General features: G+C 39.5%; 3 protein-coding genes and 1 long non-coding RNA gene across 6 annotated transcripts; 2 read left to right on the top strand and 2 right to left on the bottom strand.

Annotated features, from left to right (window-relative positions):
* The first annotated feature begins 998 nt into the window (after positions 1-998).
* On the top strand, positions 999-5,538 carry LOC124328971 (symplekin-like). Its single transcript, XM_046787816.1, has 15 exons — positions 999-1,178; positions 1,263-1,459; positions 1,533-1,766; positions 1,828-2,296; positions 2,378-2,596; positions 2,670-2,837; positions 2,901-3,222; positions 3,286-3,499; positions 3,602-4,039; positions 4,112-4,290; positions 4,350-4,537; positions 4,615-4,908; positions 4,964-5,140; positions 5,237-5,341; positions 5,405-5,538. The coding sequence occupies exons 1-15, from the start codon at positions 1,134-1,136 to the stop codon at positions 5,471-5,473; spliced, it is 3,318 nt and encodes a 1,105-aa protein (XP_046643772.1). The 5' UTR covers positions 999-1,133; the 3' UTR covers positions 5,474-5,538.
* On the bottom strand, positions 5,214-6,276 carry LOC124328974. Its single transcript, XR_006916566.1, has 2 exons — positions 5,847-6,276; positions 5,214-5,772 (listed from the first exon to the last, which is right to left on the bottom strand). It is a non-coding gene; the product is annotated as an uncharacterized LOC124328974 (long non-coding RNA).
* LOC124328972 (phytanoyl-CoA dioxygenase, peroxisomal-like) lies at positions 6,195-8,428 on the top strand. 2 transcript variants are annotated; one of them, XM_046787818.1, is made up of 8 exons: positions 6,195-6,475; positions 6,544-6,732; positions 6,826-6,970; positions 7,082-7,101; positions 7,192-7,237; positions 7,317-7,402; positions 7,470-7,554; positions 8,350-8,428. In XM_046787818.1, the coding sequence occupies exons 1-8, from the start codon at positions 6,293-6,295 to the stop codon at positions 8,364-8,366; spliced, it is 771 nt and encodes a 256-aa protein (XP_046643774.1). In that variant the 5' UTR covers positions 6,195-6,292; the 3' UTR covers positions 8,367-8,428. The 2 variants fall into 2 exon arrangements, with proteins under 2 accessions (XP_046643774.1, XP_046643773.1); XM_046787817.1 differs by lacking the exon at positions 8,350-8,428 and having other exon boundaries at positions 6,203-6,475; positions 7,470-7,617.
* On the bottom strand, positions 7,470-16,437 carry LOC124328970 (thyroid adenoma-associated protein homolog). Of its 2 annotated transcripts, XM_046787815.1 has the most exons (18): positions 16,271-16,437; positions 16,097-16,206; positions 15,281-16,035; positions 14,988-15,223; positions 14,755-14,930; positions 14,335-14,685; positions 14,128-14,277; positions 13,729-14,070; positions 13,515-13,669; positions 11,219-11,392; positions 11,037-11,161; positions 10,888-10,961; positions 10,633-10,820; positions 10,440-10,572; positions 10,013-10,240; positions 9,479-9,943; positions 8,350-9,367; positions 7,470-7,554 (listed from the first exon to the last, which is right to left on the bottom strand). In XM_046787815.1, the coding sequence occupies exons 1-18, from the start codon at positions 16,356-16,358 to the stop codon at positions 7,550-7,552; spliced, it is 4,773 nt and encodes a 1,590-aa protein (XP_046643771.1). In that variant the 5' UTR covers positions 16,359-16,437; the 3' UTR covers positions 7,470-7,549. The 2 variants fall into 2 exon arrangements, with proteins under 2 accessions (XP_046643771.1, XP_046643770.1); XM_046787814.1 differs by lacking the exon at positions 7,470-7,554 and having other exon boundaries at positions 7,673-9,367; positions 16,271-16,436.
* Positions 16,438-21,733: the final 5,296 nt, after the last annotated feature.

The following is a 21,733-nucleotide window of genomic DNA, read 5'->3' as shown; positions in this document are numbered from 1 at the left end:
GACGTATGGAATTATTTTGATAAGTAACTCTAGTAGATACCAAATCAGTTATGAGTCTGTGATTTATTGCAAAGTTCCAAGAAACAAAACAATATATCCTGATGATGTTCAGTAGTAATATTCGGATATTTTGTTGATTTAGCCCTTTATAGTAGGGACGCTATATTATATTTGCTGGCGACATTTTGTTGTTTAAACTGTTGTTCTTTCCAGATTAAAGTTGAAGGGAAAATATTATCTTTGATGTGGTCCAATCAGCCATCCGAAAATTATTCCAATTATGCGTCGGAGGGGAATGCTTGCGTGACCTCTCATTAAAGGAAATTTTAAGGTTATTATCAAGGTTATTATCATAATCTATTGAAAGAACTGGTTTTGACCGAAATTTGTCGGTCGACCAATATTGCAGCCAGCAATGGTCATCATACAATTCTCAGTTTGCCAATAACTTGTACTCGAAGAGCGTTGACTTGAACAAAGACGACCGACCCGATGGCGCAGTCTACCTCTTAGTCGTAGTCCCCGGTATTGTGCAATAACTACTATTGCCGGCTTCCCGTGCCGTCCCAGCCGTTTTCTAGAAATTACTTTGCACGAATAAAGTAAGCCTACATAATAACATAATGTGTCAGCATTCAGCAAGGCAGTCAGTGTTAAGCAGCGAGCCAGCGACTCAGCCAGACTCGCACCATTTAAGTAATTGTTTCTTCTTAGATGATGGTGTAGCCTAGCTATGTGGATTGGGGAGCCGGAGCCGGAACCCTCCCATTGCCTCTTAAAGTGTTCCCGCCTCTTAGCGGGAGCTGGGCTACAACACCATTATCCCTCCTCAAACTCATCAGCCGTCACAGCATGACAGCAGAGTAATAGATAGTTATCTAATAGATAACATTATTTATTACTGGTTAGTGCCTTATGGTGACAGCGTCTACACTACACTCTACAGTTTATTCTTATCTTTTTGCTGTTTGATGAGAGGCAGCGTGGCATGGTTGGTTTGGCAGCCTTGCAGAGCAGACGACGAACGCTTTATTTCATTCAGTTTCTGTTGTGTCGTGTCTTTGGTGTTTTTTCATTTCATTTTTAATTACAAATGAAAACATTTCGCCTCGTGATAAACTAGAAACTATAAAATGGATAAAATTAAAATTGAAAAAGGAACCAGTACTGAAGAACAGGTTAATTGACATTTATTTACATTTGTCTTATTTTTTGTTAATTTGTTTATTTTGAATCAAATATTGTTTTCCTAAATAATCTAGATCGTAGAGCTTTTGAACTCGGCAGCTACAGAAAGCGACGATCAATCAAAAGTCGACTGTTTGATCAAAATTCAAGAGTTGATTATTCACAAGGAACCAGGCCTGCTGGATAATTTTGTTGATGAAATAACAGCTTTTCAACATGATCGCTCTGCTGATGTCAGAAAAACAGTTGTTGGTTTCATTGAGGAAGCCTGGTAAAAAAACTGTGCAAAATATTAAAAGATCATAGTTGTACTAATTCCACTTATTCCAACCAAATTTTTACAGCAAAGTAGACCAAGAACTCTTAGGAAAAGTCATGCACAGTCTACAGCTTCTTTTAAATGACACTTCTATAGCTGTATTAAAACGAGTGATCCAAGCTTTGACTCAACTACACAAAGTTACCCTTCAATGGCTTGCAAAAGCAAAATCTGTTACTGGGTTAATGGAGAGCACATGGAACATGTTGAATCAGATGAAGTCCCAAATTGCCAAGATGATAGACCATGACAATGATGGGTATACCAATTGAAATACTTTCCTCTGCTTGTTCATTTATTCTACTTTTGTTTCTCAATAGAGTGCGAACTATAGCTGTAAAATTCTATGAAATGATCATCATATCTCAAACTTACCCCGAACCGGATAGTGTGCGGAAAGAAAATGAGTTTAGTTTAGAGGAAGTTCCATTAACTCTGAAAATAGCCAGACCTAGAAAACTGGAAGAAGAAGCCCAACTCATGATTGAAGACTTGATGAAATATCATGGATCTGCACATATCAGCAGTGCAAACTTAATGGCTTGTATGGGTTCACTCACTCACATAGCAAAGAGTCGACCTCAATTTTTGGATCGGATTGTAACTGCCATGGAAATGCTTCATGCTAATTTACCTCCGACTTTGTCAAAATCTCAAGTTAATTCAGTTCGCAAACACTTAAAATTGCAATTGCTAACCATACTCAAACATCCCGCATCTCACGAGCGCAGCGGAAACATAAAAACGCTTCTTGCTGATTTGGGTGCCACACCTCAAGAAATCAACAAGGTCATTTTCTAACATATACATACGTAGTATCATAGTACATATTATTTATCATGCCTTTTATCATGTTTTTCATACTTCTAGGCACTGCCAAGTCCTGAAGAAATTGCAAAGTATCCTAGGCGATCAGAACGTGCTGAAGATTCTAAAAGCGGCCCAGCTGCTAAGCGCAGGAAAATAGAGGTTGATGCCGTCCCTCTAGACCGAGAAAATACTAAAGAAAAAGCTCTAAGCATTACCGAGGAATTTATCGTCCAGCATCTTTCCACGAAAAAAGCCACCGATCTTGTGATTGACGCGCTAGTAAAAATATTTTCTTCATTTTCTCTCTAAAGGGATTTCGGTTAAAAGTTTTTGTTTTCATTATTGATAATAGCCTCGCATTACCAATAATATGCCTCCACATTTTTCTTCCACTTACACTCCCGTCTCTGAGGCTGGAACGCCAAAACAAATTCGTCACGTGGCTCGGCTTTTGGCTTCTCAAATGACGAATGTCGGAATAGGACCTGGAGTTGATCAAGTCGGATATGCTCCAAAAATGGTGGGTTTGGAATTAAAATCTCAATATTGTTTTGTCTTTGTAATATCAATTTCGAGTGTACAGGGAAATGACTTTGAAGACGATGACGAAGAAATGGATGACGGTGTAGCTGCAGTGTCGCCAAGATTTCGTGATGGTGATGATCCAGCTAAACCAGGAATAGCGCAAATTCAACCTCAAGTGCAAATCCGTGCTAGGCAAAGAGCGTTGAAATTGGCGGAAATCGTCAAGCCCCTGACACCGCAAATGAACGAGTCGATGGCTCGATCAGCTCTTCAACGCGTCTTGAAAGCCGAGCGAACTGCCATGCTTGGAGGTGTTGCCGCCAATAGGCAAAAGATTTTAGCCTCTCTTGCTACTCTCTTTTCTGGAGATTTTAAAGATCGTAAGTTACCAGTCCTTTTTGTTACGCCAAAATTTAATATTACTTTTGGGTTTTGAATCTTAGTCGTGGTAGAGTACATTATGTCGGACCCGCGCTCGAGAATCGAACTGGCTTTCTCGTGGCTCTATGAGGAATATTCGATGATCATGGGCTTTTGTCATCAGTCGACAATTGTCAAAGACGAGTACCGCCAGTCAGCTTTCGACAGTTACTCCAGCGTATTTTGTTCGTTGGTAAATGAATTAAAAAAACAAACTGATCTGAAAGAGCGAGAGATGTGAGTTTTTTTTTTTTTTTTTTAGTTTTTTAGTATAACTTTTTATTCCGATCATGCCTATGTATTTATTATCACTCGAATTGCTTAATTTTGATGATTCAGGTTGCTGAGCCGATTATTTCACGAATCGCCTCACATACCGGAGGAGGGTGTTTCGATTTTGCGATCAATGTTGTGTGAGGACGCTAAACTGGTGGATATTTCCATTCAGATTGTTCGCCAACTAGTTCACCGTCCCACTAAGCAACTAGTTTACTTAAATGTGTTGTTGGAAATCAGTAGCCACGAAGTCGAAGAAGTCCGTTCAGCTGTCCTTTCCTGTCTGACTGATTTATATGACCGTGGAGCTCATCGTCGCGTCATTGAGGATTACGCTTTAATGTATCTAAAATTTTTGCTGTTGGAAGAACCACCTGCTCTTCTCTGTGGACCCGAAAAAGGCAGAAGCGAAATTATAACAACATGGACCGAAGAGATTACTAAAGCGTGCCTTTATCTATTCCTTGCGATTCTTCACTCAAATGAGAAATTGATCCACGAGTGAGTAAAGTTAATCGAAACAAAAGAAGTGGTCCGTGAATTATACATATTTTTGTTTATGTTTTGGGGCAGATTGGCACTTGTTTACGTCCAAGCGAATGCAGACATCAAGAGAAGAATTTTGCGAATGGTTGAGGGTCCTGTTGAAGGCATGGGAATGGAATCCCCCGAATTACTAAAATTAGTCGAAACATGTCCTAAAGGAGCTGAGACATTGCTTATCAGAATCATACATATTCTCACCGATAAATGCAAGTTGATATTGATTTCGAAAAAATTGTTTAATTATTTACTTAATCATATTCTTTAGATCCGCCAACCCCTGCGTTAGTCGATCGTGTGCGCAATATCTACCAACAGCGTGTTCCTGATGTCCGCTTTCTCATTCCGGTCCTTTCCGGTCTTGGTAAAAAAGAAGTTCTCTCCGTGCTCCCAAAATTGATCAAGCTAAACCCCGACGTCGTGAAAAAAGTATTTGGTCGTCTATTGGGAACTGTGGTAAGATTTACCACGCATGACATAGATGGAAATAAGAGATTTTATTTTATTTCATCTTTAAATTATATTTTATGTAGGGAGATTCATCTGCCACTTATCCCAGTCCGTTGTCTCCTACTGAACTATTGATTGCGCTGCATAATATTGATAGTGCACAATGTGACATGAAAACAATCATGAAGGCAACATCAATTTGCTTCATGGAACGAGGGGTCTACACACAGGAGGTGCTAGCAGTTGTCATGCAACAGTTAATGGATCAAAATCCACTACCAACACTACTGATGCGGACCGTTCTGCAATCATTATCTCTTTACCCAAGATTATCAGGATTTGTAATGAATATATTACAAAGACTCATAGTCAAACAGGTACACTTTTCACTCGTTGTTCAAATGTAATAGTAATTCATTTTTTAATTAATAGGTTTGGAAGCAGAAAAAGGTTTGGGAAGGATTCATCAAATGCTGCCAAAGAACAAAACCACAAAGTTTTGCTGTTATTCTCCAGCTACCTCCGCAGTTCCTACAGGAATTACTGAATACATCTCCTGATCTGAAGACACCTCTTTTGGAACATGTTATGGCTTTCACAGATAATCAAGTATTTAATTTTTTTGTTTGTTTGTTTCTTTTTTTTTTACAACATATAGTTTGTTTTTACCTTTTTCTAAATAATGATGCAAATTTATATTCATAGCGAATGCACATTCCTAAGCTTACGATGGATGTCCTCAACGGAATTGCTCAATTTCAAGCCGAAGCCGAAGACCTAAATAACGAGGATTCAAAAGATAAAGAAATGGTTAGTGATCTCTTAAAAAAATTGGAAATTTAACATCAGGATTCAGATTGAATTAATTTGTAGGGATCTCCTGAGCCCATGGAATCAGCGTTTCATGGCGACATCGAACCACCCGCACCGGGGGAAACCTAATATTTCTTTAATTTTGTTATGATTTTGGTTTAATAAGGAAACATGATTAAACTATTGATTCACAAGCTATTTTCAAATTTTTGTTTTTATCAACATTTGTATCAAACATCATACAAACATCCGCGCAAGCCTGCTGTTAACTTTCCCACATTTTAAGAGACATTTTGTTCTTGTCGCTTATTTTCGAATTAGTAGCTTACCCTGTTTACAAAAATTTTTAATTCTACAAGTTGACAGCGCACAGTTGCGCAGAGCTCGATAATCGACTAGTAGCAGGCAGCTAGCATGACAATCGAGACCTAAAAAAACACATACACCATCAAAACGAAAACTGAATCGAATGAACGTGAGCGGACAAACTTATTATTTTTACTCGAAGCTTTGACAGAGAAACTTAAAAAACAGTTCACTTTGTAAACCATTAATTATATTTTGGAAGTAAATGATGAGAAGAAGTAGTGCTTTGGCAGAGTAATAGATAATTATCTATTACTCCATGATGGCTTTGGCCAATCACTTTGAGTTTGATATTTGCATTGCTAAAAAAAGCTGCCAATTAGTGAAATAAGAATGAGTTTTCCATGCAATGCATACCATTCCACAACAGCTAGAAACCGCTATATACCAACCGTCGAACAAAACCTACACTAAAAAAAAAAAAAGACATTCACCGCATTCACTTTGCACATTCACATTCTCCCACATTTTAGGTGAAATTTTTTTCTTCCCATTGAAATTTCCACAATTAAGCAGCCAATCATTTCGATGTTTACAAATATCTGTAATTCTTGACAGTCGAGACAGTTCCAGTTCAAAATAATGTTGTCAGAATCTCAACTAAAATTTTATTCTGAAAACGGATACTTAGTGCTAGACGAAGTATATTCCTCAGGAGAAATTTATGAATGTTCATCCGAATATGATAAGGTTTTTGAATTGAAACAAAATTCGGATCTTGAGGCTACATGGAAAGGAAACTGGACTACTGCAGATGCTGCATCCGTATACTTTGTTTCTTCATTTCTTTAAATGCAACAATTATCATACCTAACTTATCGTAAAATTTTTAGTCACCGTCAACTCAGGTTTTATCCATTCATAGTTTACAAAATCACGCTGCAATTTTTACGAAAATGCTTCTGAAAGACACTCTACTTGAGATAGTTGCTGATCTTATTGGAACTAAAGATATTTTATTACATCATACAAAAGCTCATTTAAAACCACCTGGCAAAGGTTCACCTTTCCCAATGCACCAGGTTAAAATTTAAATGGGAAATTTTTCCTTGATTTCCCCTTATAAAATTATTAGTGCAACAATAATATACATATATTTTATTACATTTGAACAGGATTACCAATACTTTCCTTACAAGAATGATTCTTTAGTAGCTGTGTTTATACATTTGGATGATACTAACATGGAAAATGGTGGATTAGCTGTTTATCCTGGGTCACATAAACTTGGCCCGTTAGAAGATAAGGGGGATATTTCGGGTAGGTTTCACGTGTAAATTTACTAAATTTTTTTTGCAGCAAGTACAACAGCAAAACCTTTAATTAACCCATATTCATATACAAAACTATGGTGCAAAAACAACATCTTAGGCTGGCACTATGTCGACCAAGTAAGTAAAATGTGTTTTCCTTATTGCCGATTTATTAAAACTTAACATTTTATGCAACAATATTTTGTTCTCTTCCCTACTTCCGTTTAGGATAAGTTTCCAATTGATAAAGCAACGCCCGTGAACGCTAGACGAGGTAAATAAACTTTTTCGTTAAAGTTATAAATAAATTATGATATTTTGGTATTATCAAAATAAATTTTTAAAAACCAAAGGGCAAGTCGTAATATTTTCATACCTGCTCGTGCACGGAAGCTTCCCTAATACTTCAGATCGCGTGCGACGGATGCTGCTCTTTCAGGTAAATAAGACGTTTAAATAATGGAATTTGAAAATAATTCAATATTTGAAATCCTAAATATTTGAAGATGATGTCTGCGCACGACGAGAAACTCCGAGAAACCCATCGTTCTCCTTGCCAAGGAATGGTCCTAAGCGGTCGAAATCCTCACGCAGAAGCCAGCATTAAAAAACGGCATGAAACAAGTTAAATACATTTCGCATTGAATGCATTAATTCACTCGAAGATTTAAAATATACATAGATATTATTATGTTTTTTTTTTTGGAAGGGGGGGAGGTTGGGTATTAATATTCTTTTAATTGCGAATTCTCCTGCATTCGACAAGAAAACAAAGTTATCTTTTAACGAATACAACAAGAAAAAGTTAGTAAAAATAACTTGTGTGAGCGAGTATGGTGTATGTGACTTGAAAAAATGGAAGTCTGAATGGAGATTTAAGATCACAGTGTGTATATGAAACAATGGTAGAAGTCTGGGGGATGAGAAGGATTGCTGGGGTGGGCCAGGAGAGGGAGTATCTCAAAAACTTATGTAAGAGACAACGCGTCACCGCACATGCGGGAGGCAATCTTTAGGCCTACACTGAAACTTGACAAACAAGTTGCTGAATAGAATAAGTAGACCAATGTGAGTTTAACTGTTCAAGGCAATGATGGATGCCTCGATGAAGGACGGCGATGTTTGCATGGACTGATTGTAACGATTTTGTCAACAGGAAAAGTTTCACTACACTGATTATGTAAAAACTGACGGACCGTCGTTTAGAAATGAGTGAATCTACGGATAAAGTATTGCATTTTCCCAAAATTTTCCATCGATTTTCTAGTTGTTCAGCCAATATTGTCGAGTCTGAGGAAGAAAGGGCGTTCTGTCTGACGCAACGCTCAATGTAACGACAAAAGAGCTCGGAAAGAATTAATGGCTCCCGAAATGCATCACTGTCACCTGTTTCAAAGGACTGACTGTCTCCCTCCGGTTGCTCATCCTCTTCCAGAACTATGTCGGTTAGTAACATAATCACCTCCATTGAATAATGGAAGCCAACGTATTCCACTAAATATTCCAAAGCTTTTTCAATGGCCACGGCTGGTTGTGCTTGCTTCCAATATCCAATGTAGACATCGCAGACGACCGCAGCTGCAGCCGAACGTATCGATTCTTCGTCGTCGATGATGCAATTGACGAGACACGCCCACATATTGGATAAAATGACACCTTGTTCTTTGGAGGCGGTTAAACTTTTGTTAAATTGCAACACTCTAGGGCATTTAGCGATGGTTTCGACGACCATGTGGCGGAAGAGAGACGTTGATTGCACACATTCTACCAAATAAGCACTCCACTCTAGTAGAAGCAGAATATTGCTGGAATCGTTGGAGCTGATTACGCCTCCAGCAACTGCCAACGCTTCACAACGGAAGGTGTCATCCGTTTCATCTCGATAGAGTTTGAGTAACCATTTCAGAAGATTATCGTCGGATTTGAAACGACTAATAAGACTCAAAGCTTTGGTTCGGCATTCAAAAGATTCGTTTTCATCGGAAATGATCGTTTTCAGCGTTGGCAGCATACTTAAATCGATGAAGTCTAATTTTTGAAGAACCTCCAGCCGCACTTCGCCTAACGGATGATTTAGTAGCTCAAATGCGTCGGTTGAATTTCTGCCAGACACTGCCAGAGCTGTTAGCTTTTGACAGGAAAGTGGATAAAAAGGTTCACTGTGAAATATCGGATTGCGACACTGAAGTTCACTTAGACACGTCTGCAATATAATGTCCTTGATAGAGGAATCCCGAAATATACCAGAATTCAGAAGAAGTTTGAGGATTTCAGAACTTTCGTAACGGATGAGATGGCAACAGCTGCTTAGCAAAACAACAATCTTTCCAGTGCCGTCAATTAAAGATTGAAACACACGATGTGCTTCAACCCACTGCTGCACGTCTTTCACAAAATAATGAATCTGCATCAATAAACAAAAAAGAGAAAAGAAAAATAAATAAAAGGAATGCAATGTACAACGTACCCAGGATCCTTCTACACAAATAGGGCGGTTTTACCGCATGACATTTACCTGAAGCAGAGTCCCGTGCAGTGCATTATGATAAGTGCATTTTGGAATCGAATCCAAGAGTTTTGGCAAAAAAGAAGCTAAGGTGGTGGGCGTCAACAAAGGCGTAAGAGCTTGTGCAGCTAGCTGCCTTGTTTTTAGAACGGGCGAAGATCCACAGGCGTGAACTAGAGAAATGAATGGCTCCAACTGAAATGCTGAATCGGAAAATTCGCAAGTTGAGGGATGGAGTCTTCCCAGTAACACCAGCATTGGAAACAATGAAGGATGAAGATGAATTCCATCATTTTCTATATCAGTGACACACGAGCGAAGTCGCTCGAGCAAGAATGGATATAGTGATGGATACAGCTGAAAGAAAACACGACCTGTCAAACTGTTTTTCTTTTGAAAGTCATTTTTGGATTTTGGGACCCCAAATATGCGCGTCATCAGGGCGCTGAACAGCAGTGTAGACGAATTACGTTCCTTCAATGGAAGAATAACTTGTTTGATTTCGAAGAAAACTAAACAAGAAAAACGCATTAAAAATCTTACCGGCCAATCTGGAGCCTCGAAACCAGTTATAGATAAAATTAATCCTCGCGCAACATAAGGTCCAATCACTTGATTGAGGCGAGATTCTCGGTAGAGATTGCGTAGAATATTTAGTGCATGAATCCGACATTCACTTGCTTTCTCACTGGCTGCTATCTCCAGCAGAGATTCCATTGTCGTTGCGAACAATTTCCCATTTCCTATTTCTACCTCTGGCGAAAGAATGGCCTATATAGAATTCGAGAATTAAATAGATTAACAGGAAACAACCCATGAACTCATGTGCTACACACGTACTATCCTGAGTGTTTCGTTTGAAATCGCAACTTTTGCATTGAGCTACAATAATTTAAATTCTTTGAATAGGGCCTAACTTTCCCACAACATCACAAAATAAAACTAGCTAGTTCACGGAATGAGCATTTACCTGAAAAACAAACGGAAGGCCGGCCGAACGTCGGGTAGCACACAACTTGGCAGCAGACTCGTTATCTTTTAAATCACGAACAATATTCAGTAGCCAGACTGCAGGAAGTTTATGAAACTCCAGCCGGGAACTCCTACACAAAACATACATTCAAAATTGAAACAATTCTAATATTTATGTCTACAATCATTACTTCGCAAGGGCGTAAGAGAGTTGTGAAAAACCGCAATAAACTTGTTCGAAAGCGCCTCGATGTTTGGTTTCCAGCAATAGCATTTTTAGATGCAATCCCATTTTGAGAATCACGTCGCCATTATCTTTCATGCCTCGAAAATCCGTTCCAAGCATCAAAGAAGAAATTTGGCCAAACAAAAGAGCCACCTATTTGAAGAAGTAAAAAATATTTCGTCGATTTATTCATTGATTTGATTACATTTAAATGTATTACCTCCTTCACGGAACGCCAACTAGATACTAGTAGTGTTTGTGCATTCAATTGTTGTGAAGGAAAATCGGAAGCATCTGTAAAAAAAAAACTATGTGTCAATTCGATCAGGATAGTAAAACAAGATTAAATAAAATAATAATGAACACAACCAGGAAGAAATCCTTCGGGGGAGTCACAAGTGACGACTGGCGATGCAATAGCGCTGGCTTCGAAACAAACGTCTATCACGTCCAAAAGAATGGATTCCCATACCTCATCTTTCAGACCATCATCCCTGAAATTCACCACTTTATTAATTGCAAGCAGAATTTTTAAATTTCTAATGGCCTACCGAAGCTGTTGATCATTTAACAAGAGTCGGACCGACGAGAGCAATCCATATATAGGGGCGTCAATGGCCAAACGGCCCAGACTTCCCCGTGCAGCGTCCAGTTGACCTTTCAACATCCGCATTAGTTGGTTCATCAAAACAAAAGTGTTCCTCGTCTGAAACGACCAGATATTTCTGAAATCGATAAAAGCTAAAAATATTAGACGAACTCCAAATATTTTGGCTGTCAAATTTTTAGACAACAACAAGAAATTATCTGACGTTTTCCGGTTTCAAAATCGCCTCCATTACATTTCTTTTATAATGAGAAACCAAAAATCTTGTTTGACGACAGATAAGTTTCAAAAAGAAAACGTTTTCATTTTCTTGTATTCAGGAGGGGAAACCCCTCCAAGTTTCATCCTTCAAAAGCTAAAATATTTCGTTATTCTGAGCAAAAGTTTATGGCATTTCGTTCAACGCTTAAAATATAAAATAAGAGCAGTTTCTTGGTAACCAACATAAAAACCAAAATAGATCCAAACAACTGTGAAATTTGTTTTCTTAAACTTTTAGGGCTATCTCAATTTAGAGCCTCCCTCAGGTATTCTTATCCGCGAATCCGTCAGAAGGCTACCTGGTGCGCGATAAAAATAAAATCAGTCTGGAAAATGTCAATGAATACTAACCGAAAGTGAACACGAAAAACTGCTTCTGTTTAATCAACAAGCGTTTGCTCTGCTCGAAGCTCAACATAAAAATCCCCGGCAGACACTCCAATGACCCTTCGTCGCTACATACGAGCGGCCACTGATGTGCAACCCAAATCATTTGACAGACCAACAAAAAACCAACAGTAAATCACTAAGTCTCGTCCTGTTCAGACGTTGTTAGTGTGGATTGGTATAAAAGTATTTTTTTTTTCATTTAAAAACTATAACCAATTGTTCATCAAGTTCAATTAGGTTTAGCTTCAATGACTGTCCCACACTAAATCGTTTGTAGGTACATAAAACTCGGTATTTTAGAGTGTTGCGACTTCCGGGCTCAGTTAAACTTTCGGAAAACCTGGTACAGACTCAAGACAGGCAAATAGGCACTAGCTTACTTGACAAAATCCAAATTAATTTGGAAATTAGTTAGATAGAAAGATAAATAGCGCTAACACAACCATAAAGCGATGAGCGCGGCAGAGATTGGGTTCATTCTCGGTTCAAGCCTATAAATTTTTCGGGGAAAAAGTCTAGAGGAACGGGGAAATCAGAAGCCAATTTATAATTTAAAAAGAAAAAGAAAGAAAAGTGGAAAAAGGTGAATTCGCCTTGGATATTATACGTCGCGTAGGAGTGACAAATTGAAAGTGATCCTGCGCAATATACACGTGGAGCGAAAAAAGGGAGTTGGGCGGATACTTGGTACGAACCCACGAAAAGTAGTGGAAACAAGTGAATCAAGTCTTGAAGTCGTCCTATAAAAGTAGCAGCGAGTAGCAGATGTATCGTCATTCAGATACCAACCGGCTTCCACATACCCGAAGTATCAACATTTCTCTCGATGGACCAATTTTTCCCCAAGAAACGACTTTTGGCGTTCATCTTGCTGGGGATCGCTATGGCCACCCACGACGGTCTGTCAGCCACTACATTCGAATCCGCATCGTCACCAACGGGACAACATCCAGCTATCAACCCATTATCGTCCGGAGGGATCCACCTAAATCCTAAGAACCATTCCAGTCTGTGGGCCACGCAGCGAACCAACAAGCGTTCGCTGAGATCGGTTGAAGTCGACGGATCTCGTCGATCCTGCAACACTCTAGCCTACCACGTGGAGAGCCAAATAGGACACCAAGCCTCCTGCCCGTTTGAATGGTTGGAGAACTACGAAGCCCGGCGGATACCTAGACGCATCGTCGAACAGGTGTGCCGCAGTTGCAGATCGTGCGGCTACAGTCGCCAATGCGTCCAGCTCAAAGTACGCACCGAAGTCTTCTTTGGCGACACGGGCGAATACGGACACCAATTTGTACGCGCTGGATGCGCCTGCATGCCATTCGAAATCGGATCTACGGCCAACCCATTCGACATCGAAGTTTGAAAAGCGAAACGCCGACGGCCGACGCAAGATGATGGTAAACATTAAATCTCGTCAACCCAGTGATTCATTACGATTCGAAAAATATTATTTAAACGCATACTGCTTTACTTGTCAAACACTACGCCGTAATACTTTTATATGTGATACACGCAAATCGTTCAATACATTTCCGTTTTACGTGTGCAACTTATTCAAAAAGATATTTTAAAATTAGACTTACCTAGGCTGCAATTGCACGTCAATTTTCGTCATCTTGAGATGAATTAGCCAACGGAAAAAGAAGCCGGCAGCTACGGTATCAGCTGATCGTAGACTTTGACTTAACGCTAGACTCGACTCCCAGTAGAAATCAATCAGCTCTTCACCTTTAGGATCCTAAATAGAGGGAAACCATTTAATATCTAATAACAGACTTACTTTTTTTAATGGTATACTTGACTGATGAGAGTTACGATACGCGGTGACTGCAAAAGATCCAGAGCAAGTTCCTTGTTGACATCATAGGAGTCGAAAAAGCAATCGACAAGCGAGGAAACAGCAGACAGGCCTAGAGTAGGTGTCACATTTAAGCCACTGGGGTTCATTTCCAATCCAATCGTTTCATGAACCAATTTGAGGAATTGCAGTGAAAGGAAACGACGAGAAAAACTAGAAGCAGGCCCTAAATCAGTCAGACATTTACTAATGATCCAGGTCACGAATTCCCGATAATTGGCCACTATCGTTTCATTCCGGTTACTAAGCGGTACACTGCCATTTTTTAATTTCAAAAGAAACTATGAAAAAAAATTGTTACATAACGTTTTGCATTCGAACTACTGATATTGAAAAACCTTTTTCATATAAGCACAGAGTTGTTGGCGAAATGCAGCATTAGAATTAATCATATTTCGTGAGATGAACTGGCGAATCCACTCAATCTCCAAACGTGAATACAAAGTTTTCGGTCCTTCGATGATGATACCAAGAGCGTTTAAACGCAGCTGAATAAAACATGGTTAAAATATCAATTCGAGAAAAACAAAAAAAATTTATTGTACTTTTCCGTCGTAATGGTCCAACGCCTGTTCCAAGACGTCCACTTTAAGTGCATTGTTCCACACTTTTTCTTGTGGAGCGTCGATGTCGGTGGCAAATAAGCCGAGTTTTCTACAGGCCAGCAAAGCCGTTATGTATACAGCGAGACGAGATGGGCGGTCTACTTGGCACCATGTTTCCACGTTGTAAATAATCTCCGGATGCATTTTTAATAATTCTACCAACGAACTTTCAAAACTCTGCCCGTTGGGATGTTTCTCCATGGCGTTGAGAAGAGGGTATAACCAATGCGTCATCCATTCATCAGTGTGTTCCATTTTTTGAAACATCAACAGGTTGAATACCTCTTTGGCCTACAATTGGACACATAACCTTTATAATTTAAAAAATATACAAGCGATTAAATTGAAATTGTATAATACCTGACTAGAGAGATCAACATCTTTGGCCACGTTAAGAAGTTCCTCGGCCAGATTGTGTTCAGCGCGCAAGAGAACTGGAACGAGTTCAGTTTTGGCAAGGCAAGCAAGTGCCATGTATTTGGATTTTTTGAATCGTGGCATATCCAAAATGGTTTTCACAATTCGGTCGACATCACCTATCAAAAGGTAGAAATGATTGCAATTGAAGAAGTGGCGCGAGAGATTTGACATACTTTTGAGAAGAACATAGGTTTTCAGGTTATAGAGAAACGCTTCTTTAGATGTGTGACGAACAACATCTATTTGGTGTTCGAGGCCATTTAGCATGATTTCCAGCAGTCGATCACTTGCTGCATTCCATTCTCCTGCCAGGAAAGGTGAATGATGGGCAACAAAACACTCGTAACATTTGCGTTGCCACTGTTCTACAAAGCGAGCCGTTAACAAAGCCAATTCCGTTTCATTTAATCTGAAATAAAAAATAATTTTAAAAATGTCGTGTTATTTTTAATCTTAAAATAGTTACCCATCACTAAAATTCAGCAGAATTGGAAGAATCACCCCACCAATCAAAGTGCCATAGGGTTGATGAATTTGCAATAATTCGTTCACTTCCAGGCTCGTAAGAAGAGCAATTGAGAGATTAAGTCGAATCGAAACGGTATTTTCAAGCTGTACCAACGTACTGAAGCTGTGTTCTTTTTCCATTTTTATCTTCTCAATTACACATTTCATTCCATTATTCTGTTGCTTTACCAAGAGAAAAAGAATTTTTGAGCAGTTCCCTTGAACCTCCAATGGAATTCCTTTCAGATTTAAGACCAAAGTAATTGAATTTAAAAGTTCTTGACTTTGTTCTGTAACACTGTTGATTTTAATCAGCTTAAAAACAGATAGCAGAGTTCTAGACAATGAATGAATGTTGGAGTGCAGTTTGGCTATTTCAGTTGTTGGTTTCAGGAGTTGAACTTCCATAGATAGTTGATTAAGAAATGATGTGAAAAAGTTTACAACACAATCAATATGGTTGATAATCACTTTACTTCCAAAATCTGACTGAATTAAGGCTGCCACCAGTTCAACCCCATTCATCTCGGCCATTTTTTCTTGAACAATCGATGACACAAGACCAATGTTGCTATCTGGTAAATGTCTAACAAGTCCATTTATGGAAGACTTGACTATGTGATTTGAATGACAATAATAGAGTCCATTAATCACAATTTCCAGAAGTAAAGGCCATAAATTGGATGAGGTATAAGTCACAAGATTTCGTGTTATCTGTCCCAAAGAACACAGAATTAGTAACCGACTTGAAATTTTAAAAACATGTTATTGTCACCTTTTTTAACACATCCAAATGTTTTTTAGAAAGCGGGTCCAGTAATATATTAAGGCAATTTGTTAAATCTCTGTCTTCCAACTTATTATCATCATTTGTAGTAGTTCTTCCTATGATGAAAACGGAAACACATGAGGAGAATTCGTTGATATGTATTTAATGAAATAGACATACTTAATTTTTCGGAGATTTCATGCGTTAAAGGTCCAGGTAACCAAATAATTGATTCCTTTTTTAGGGGTGAAATATTTCCAATTTCCATGGCTATTGATGACAGTCACGACTCACGTGGTAGACCTTGTGTTGTCACTTGTTGATTCGTCTGCTAAAAAACAGTTGGTTAAAATATTTCTGCCTAGATGTCGTGTTGATCGCTCCGCGCTAAAATCAAAGAAAGTAGGTAAAGCCGAAATCCGAAACGTCTGATAAGGGAATAATATAGCCTGTCGTTTCACGAAGAAAAACCCAGCATTTCCAAAAAGAGAAAGTATATTTTCGTCAAAAGGAAGACGAATCGACGGGCTGAAACTTGGCGATAAAATCGCACTCATTTAGGTCGTAAAAAGAATGGATACAGTCAAGAACATTAGAATGTAACTGTAGGATGGAGTGATTGTATTTTGTGATAACCTTAGACTTATAAATGATGGCCCTGGAGACAAGCCGGTTATAGTTCACCTCGACAAACAATTGGCAAGGGGAATTTTTATCCGCAACAAAGTTTTTTCCTTAATAGAATAAGACAGGTTTATTAGTGTGCTGCTGTCTGGCCTCCTCACGGCCGTCCTTCATATTTTTGTTGTTGCGAATATTGTAATCTTTCCCTTCTATTTTTTGCGGAAATGGCACATTATACCCGGAAACAAGTCTACCGTATTATCCATAGCATAGCTTGGCGTACGGTCGGGGAGTTACAATCAAATCCAATGAGACGCTGGTCCAAGGAATACGGATATGAATGTTGTGTGTGTGTGTGTCGTTCCACTTGACTGGCCATTTCAGGCCGGGAAATGGGAAGAGGAAACGAGGTGATGAGGTTACACATGTATACATAAAGAAAGAAAGAATACAGACATCTCTCTCTTGTGCCATAGAGAACTCTCCCCTCGACAGATGACCCCAATCTAATTGCGACTGCCGTTCCCTTTTAAAGGTGTATATATCGTATCTGCTGCTGCTACTAGCTCACGCTTCTGGTGTTGTATTATATAAGGTGACTGGTATCATCATCCTCGTGAAGGGACCATCACCACCTTTTGAATGCTGATGAGTCTCCCTTCACTTTGGCATGTAGCTTGCTTGTATTTTCTCCGACTTTCTAGCGATATACTATACACATACAATAATAATGTCGAATAAAATACGACGAGAGAGAAGAGAGAGAGAGAAAAACGAATCCAAAGAGATATTCTTAGTGGGTCAATCTTTTGGGGGCATACATTCACACACATTTACACGAGGGAGTGAATGAACAAGATTGTACTGGCCCGACGTCCAATCACGTGGGGTTTTTATTTTGTTTTATTTTGTTTTTTTTCGAAAAAAAAAAAATGTGATGGAGCATTAAGACATTTCGGGAAAAAAAGCTTCTTCCAACAACTTTTGGTTTTTTCTTCGAAGCGTTTCCTGGAAATCCTCCAACAAAGTTGGAGAATGGCCGCCAGATGGCGACGTCATCGAATGGCGCAACGGGGTTGTTGTTGTTATCGGGAAAAAAAAGTGGTGGGGGGGGGACTTGTGTAAAATGTGCAGACGCACACACAACATAATAATACACAGAGAATGCGTTGCGTGAATAAAAATGAAAATAAAACGGAAAAATAAAAGAAAAATCGGCGGGTGCCGGTTTGGGAGGATGCAGTGGGCGTTGCGTGCGGGACGTGAAGGTCACGCACAGACTCTCCGACAGCTGCCGGGACTCCCGTGTAGTAACACAACGTGGAAAGAGGATGGGAGGAGTTGTGAACGCTTTTGGACGACGAAAAAACAACAACAAAATCTCCTTCTTCTTCTTCTTCTTCTTCGCTTTTGCTGTTGCTGCTGCTGCTGCTGTGTGACTTGATTTTCAAGGAGAAATCTTCCTGTTTCAACCGAGAAAACGCCCAACAATCCCCCCCTCCCCGATAAAAAGTCTGACATCCGGTTTTTCTTTCTTTTCGTTCGGGAATTATACATATAAATTTGTAAATTCATTTAATGAGCTGCTGCTGCTGCTGCTGGACAATGGCGATAGCGACGACACATATTGCTGCATATTCATTGAACACATTAGCGGAGAATATCTCGAACGAACGCGGAAAGACCTTGAGCAAAGGCTTTTTGAGAGAGAGAGAGAGTGTCTCTGGCTCATTTTGGAGCGTGCCTTGGTCGTGCGGGAGTCCCGATAGATTGTGTAATACCCCACTGCGTGCGATGATGGGAGGGACACTTCATGGTCATCACTTTTTGTTTGATTCTCTCTCGCTAATGCATTCAGTTCCGCGTTTACCCATCTACTACAAGCGAGAGAGAACTTTTAACTGCACACAGGCAGTGAAAGGTGGTACTACGTGCTGCCCCTGTGACGTCACTTGGCAGCGTGATTGTGGCTCGTGAAACAATTTGGTCAATACGCCAAAGAAACCGAAATAGTCAAATCTTTTCTCCCTTTTTAAATTTAGAACAAAGAGAAAAAGAGAGAAAAATCAATTTGATTTCAACTTGTTCCAGTTACAGCAGCTCTTTTTCCCCCCTTTAGAGACCAGCAGCAGAGTCACCCCCCCTCGGAGTTTTCGGTATCGCATTACAAACTGGGCTCGATGGTGGTGGATGGCCCCCTCGAAGTTTGTACCAAGAAAAAGAAAACACTTCTTCTTCTTCTTCTGTTGATGTGTTTTAGAAATAGGGTCAAACTCTGCGTGGGAAGTTCTCCCCCACCCCCACCCTTGGAACAAAATGTCTGTTTTAAATAGATTGCTCTATAGCTGTGTGACTCGAATGTCCTAAACCCCGTATGTTCAACTGGTGATTATCTTATCGGGGTGTTAATACAGAATTAACGAGGATTAACATTAGGTTTCACGTATTTTTATTTCTGTTGGGCTAAACTATAAACAAGATGTCGAAATTGTTAAGGCAGTAGAGTGTCGGATAGCCGTGCAGCGTCAGTTATTTCTTTGCGGGGGGATGGCAGCAGCAGCGGCAGCAGCGGCCTTGGGATTGCGTCTCTAGAAATGCTCGGGAGCGAGAAGATGGCGTTCAAGTCCCGAGGCCATCCGATATTCCCGCTCTCTTGACATACAGACACACACGCCCAGTTTTTCTCTGTATTCTCTCTGCTGTTGCTGCTGCTGCCGCCATTTTTCTTTTCAAGGATCTCCAGTTTGGACAACAATCGCCGACGATTCAAACAAAGTTTCGTCGGCTCGCACATATTATTATTTATTTTCTATGGGGTTTTTTTAAGAACTTCCTGGTGGCAAAAAAAAAAAAGAGTCTGGTCACATTTGATGATTTTATGGAAAACGGGAAAGGACACAAGCCGTGTGTCCCGCCAAGGTTCTTCCGCCCGTGAGAGCCACAGCCCTTCCGCATCATCTTTTTTTATTTTTTGTTTGAATTCATTTCCCGCCCTCACTTGATCAATCAAGGCCAATTGTCGTCCAACTTTTTTCTCTCTTCTCAAACGGCAGCACAATTGATCCACTTTGTCTCTTCTTTTCTCTGCTGCAGATCCAATATCCGGTCTCGTGTGCTGTGCTGTGCATGGGCCCGTATATTCACATCAAAACGACCTTGATTAACTGATTTAGAGCTTTTTGAATGCGGCGCCAACAATCAAAAAATCCACGGTCCGGGCGATTTTATATAAAACGAAAGATAAAAAGACATTACAACATTTCGGCAGATGAAATGGATATGTAACATGTCTGTGTATCATGGCCTAGTTTAAAGTCGTTGCACTCTGCGTCACTCGATTAAAATACTTTTCGACGATAAATAATTATTCCGTCTGCGACTATTACGTGCGCATGGTCTATTTAATGGGATTATAAAAACACAAAACAACGTTTCACCTGCCATTTATTCAGAAAAAAGAGAAATAATTTCTTGTTTGTCAAAAAATCAAAAAATATGTTTTTTATCTATTATTTGGTAAAAGATAACGTGTCCCTCCCTTATTTTTTGAAAAAAAAAAGAAAAAGAAAGAGGAGGGTGCGGAGATAACAAGTGTGTCCGGACTTTTTTGAAATGTACGTGACGCTGGCTTCAACACGTGGTCTCCACCCTCTTTTTTCTCTCTCCCCCCCCCCCCTATCAACAGACACCCTAAAAACTGTTTACCCTCGGCCAATATATACACACACGCACAATCTACATATACAGACAGAGTATATACACAGTTAATATGATTTAAGTTGAAAGCCATATTTTTTTAGCAAATAGAGTAGTCCATTATTAATTCGCCGAGTAGTTTCATAATAATCTAAAAGAAATCGGTCATCCGAAACGGGGCGTCGATATGAAACGTGATCGAGCCGGGAGTCTGGTGTCTCGACGTCGACCTGTAGCAATTTGAATCCCGTGAAAAAGATTCCAATGCAAGTTGTAATATATATATAATATAGTATGGTCCCCCCCCCCCCCAATTGAATGGTGGACGTTCTAATATATGCTGCGCTGGGCCAAACTCGCACAACAAGCGTCTCCAGTGACGTTTAATAGACATATAATGCGATCTCCCTCCTGCAATTCTCGTTAACATCTCGAAAAGAAAAAACGGAACAAAAATCTTTTTCTTTTTTCTGAGAGGCTGAATATCCGTAAAATTGTATCACAAAATGGACGATCGTGTAGTCACATAACAATCGGATCTCATCAAATGCGTACCAACGCGTCCTTCAACGGGTCTGCGTTCCAGATGGCCACGAACACACAGCACACACACGAAATCGAACGAGAGAGAAGAGAGAAAAAAGAGGTTATCTTATTATTGACGTATGTATATCAGATGTAAACGTTTTTAGCTAGTGGTTTTTTTTTTCTCGTTTCTACGTATTTATTTAACGGAGAAAATGGCAGACACGCATCTGTCAATGATCTCAGCTTTTATACATATTTTTTCCGAGTGATAAATTTATTTTGGTTGGCCTTCGCCGGCGACTTCCATGGCCGTTTCAATCTTGACCCTTGACCGAGACGAGAGATAACAACAACCCAACAACTCTGAGCTCTGCTGGGGCGATATAGCTAGACTCTTCTCTCTCAAAAACGAAAATATGATAAGAAAAATGTGTGCGCACTTGAAACCGACTTTTCTATCCACACACAAACAACATTTCAAAAGGCCTTTTTTATTTCGACAAACAATGGCGGGGGCAAACCGGTGCAGACTTGACCGGCCAAACGTACACCTGATGAAAAATAGAAACTTTTTAAAACTTTAAGGGCCATCAAACGGCTTGAGGCAGTGAAAGTCTTATATACACACACACGACGACCCGATTTTTCAGATCCTTTTTCGAAATAGTTTCGGGTCAAAGTTCGGAGAAATAAAAACAAATTTCTTTTTAAAATATTATAAACCCTTGTATTTTTTTTTTAATTATTTTTGTTGTTGCTGCTGTTTTGAAGAGAAAAATAAATTCATCGAGCCGT

Source organism: Daphnia pulicaria, chromosome 3, assembly GCF_021234035.1.
Source record: "Daphnia pulicaria isolate SC F1-1A chromosome 3, SC_F0-13Bv2, whole genome shotgun sequence".
In the NCBI taxonomy this organism is placed as follows: Eukaryota; Metazoa; Arthropoda; class Branchiopoda; order Diplostraca; family Daphniidae; genus Daphnia; species Daphnia pulicaria.
This window is presented reverse-complemented; position numbering and strand designations above follow the sequence as displayed.

Coding starts and splice junctions, on each gene's coding strand:
- LOC124328971 (XM_046787816.1), top strand. CDS start 1,134: ATGGATAAAATTAAAATTGAAAAAGGAACCAGTACTGAAGAACAG. Junction 3,223..3,285: donor TTCTGGAGATTTTAAAGATC/GTAAGTTACCAG, acceptor TTTGAATCTTAG/TCGTGGTAGAGTACATTATG. Junction 5,141..5,236: donor TGGCTTTCACAGATAATCAA/GTATTTAATTTT, acceptor TTATATTCATAG/CGAATGCACATTCCTAAGCT.
- LOC124328972 (XM_046787817.1), top strand. CDS start 6,293: ATGTTGTCAGAATCTCAACTAAAATTTTATTCTGAAAACGGATACTTA. Junction 6,971..7,081: donor AGATAAGGGGGATATTTCGG/GTAGGTTTCACG, acceptor ACAACATCTTAG/GCTGGCACTATGTCGACCAA. Junction 7,238..7,316: donor GCCCGTGAACGCTAGACGAG/GTAAATAAACTT, acceptor TAAAAACCAAAG/GGCAAGTCGTAATATTTTCA.
- LOC124328970 (XM_046787814.1), bottom strand. CDS start 16,358: ATGGAAATTGGAAATATTTCACCCCTAAAAAAGGAATCAATTATTTGG. Junction 13,670..13,728: donor TCGTAACTCTCATCAGTCAA/GTATACCATTAA, acceptor CCCTCTATTTAG/GATCCTAAAGGTGAAGAGCT. Junction 10,241..10,439: donor GCCTTCCGTTTGTTTTTCAG/GTAAATGCTCAT, acceptor AATTCTATATAG/GCCATTCTTTCGCCAGAGGT.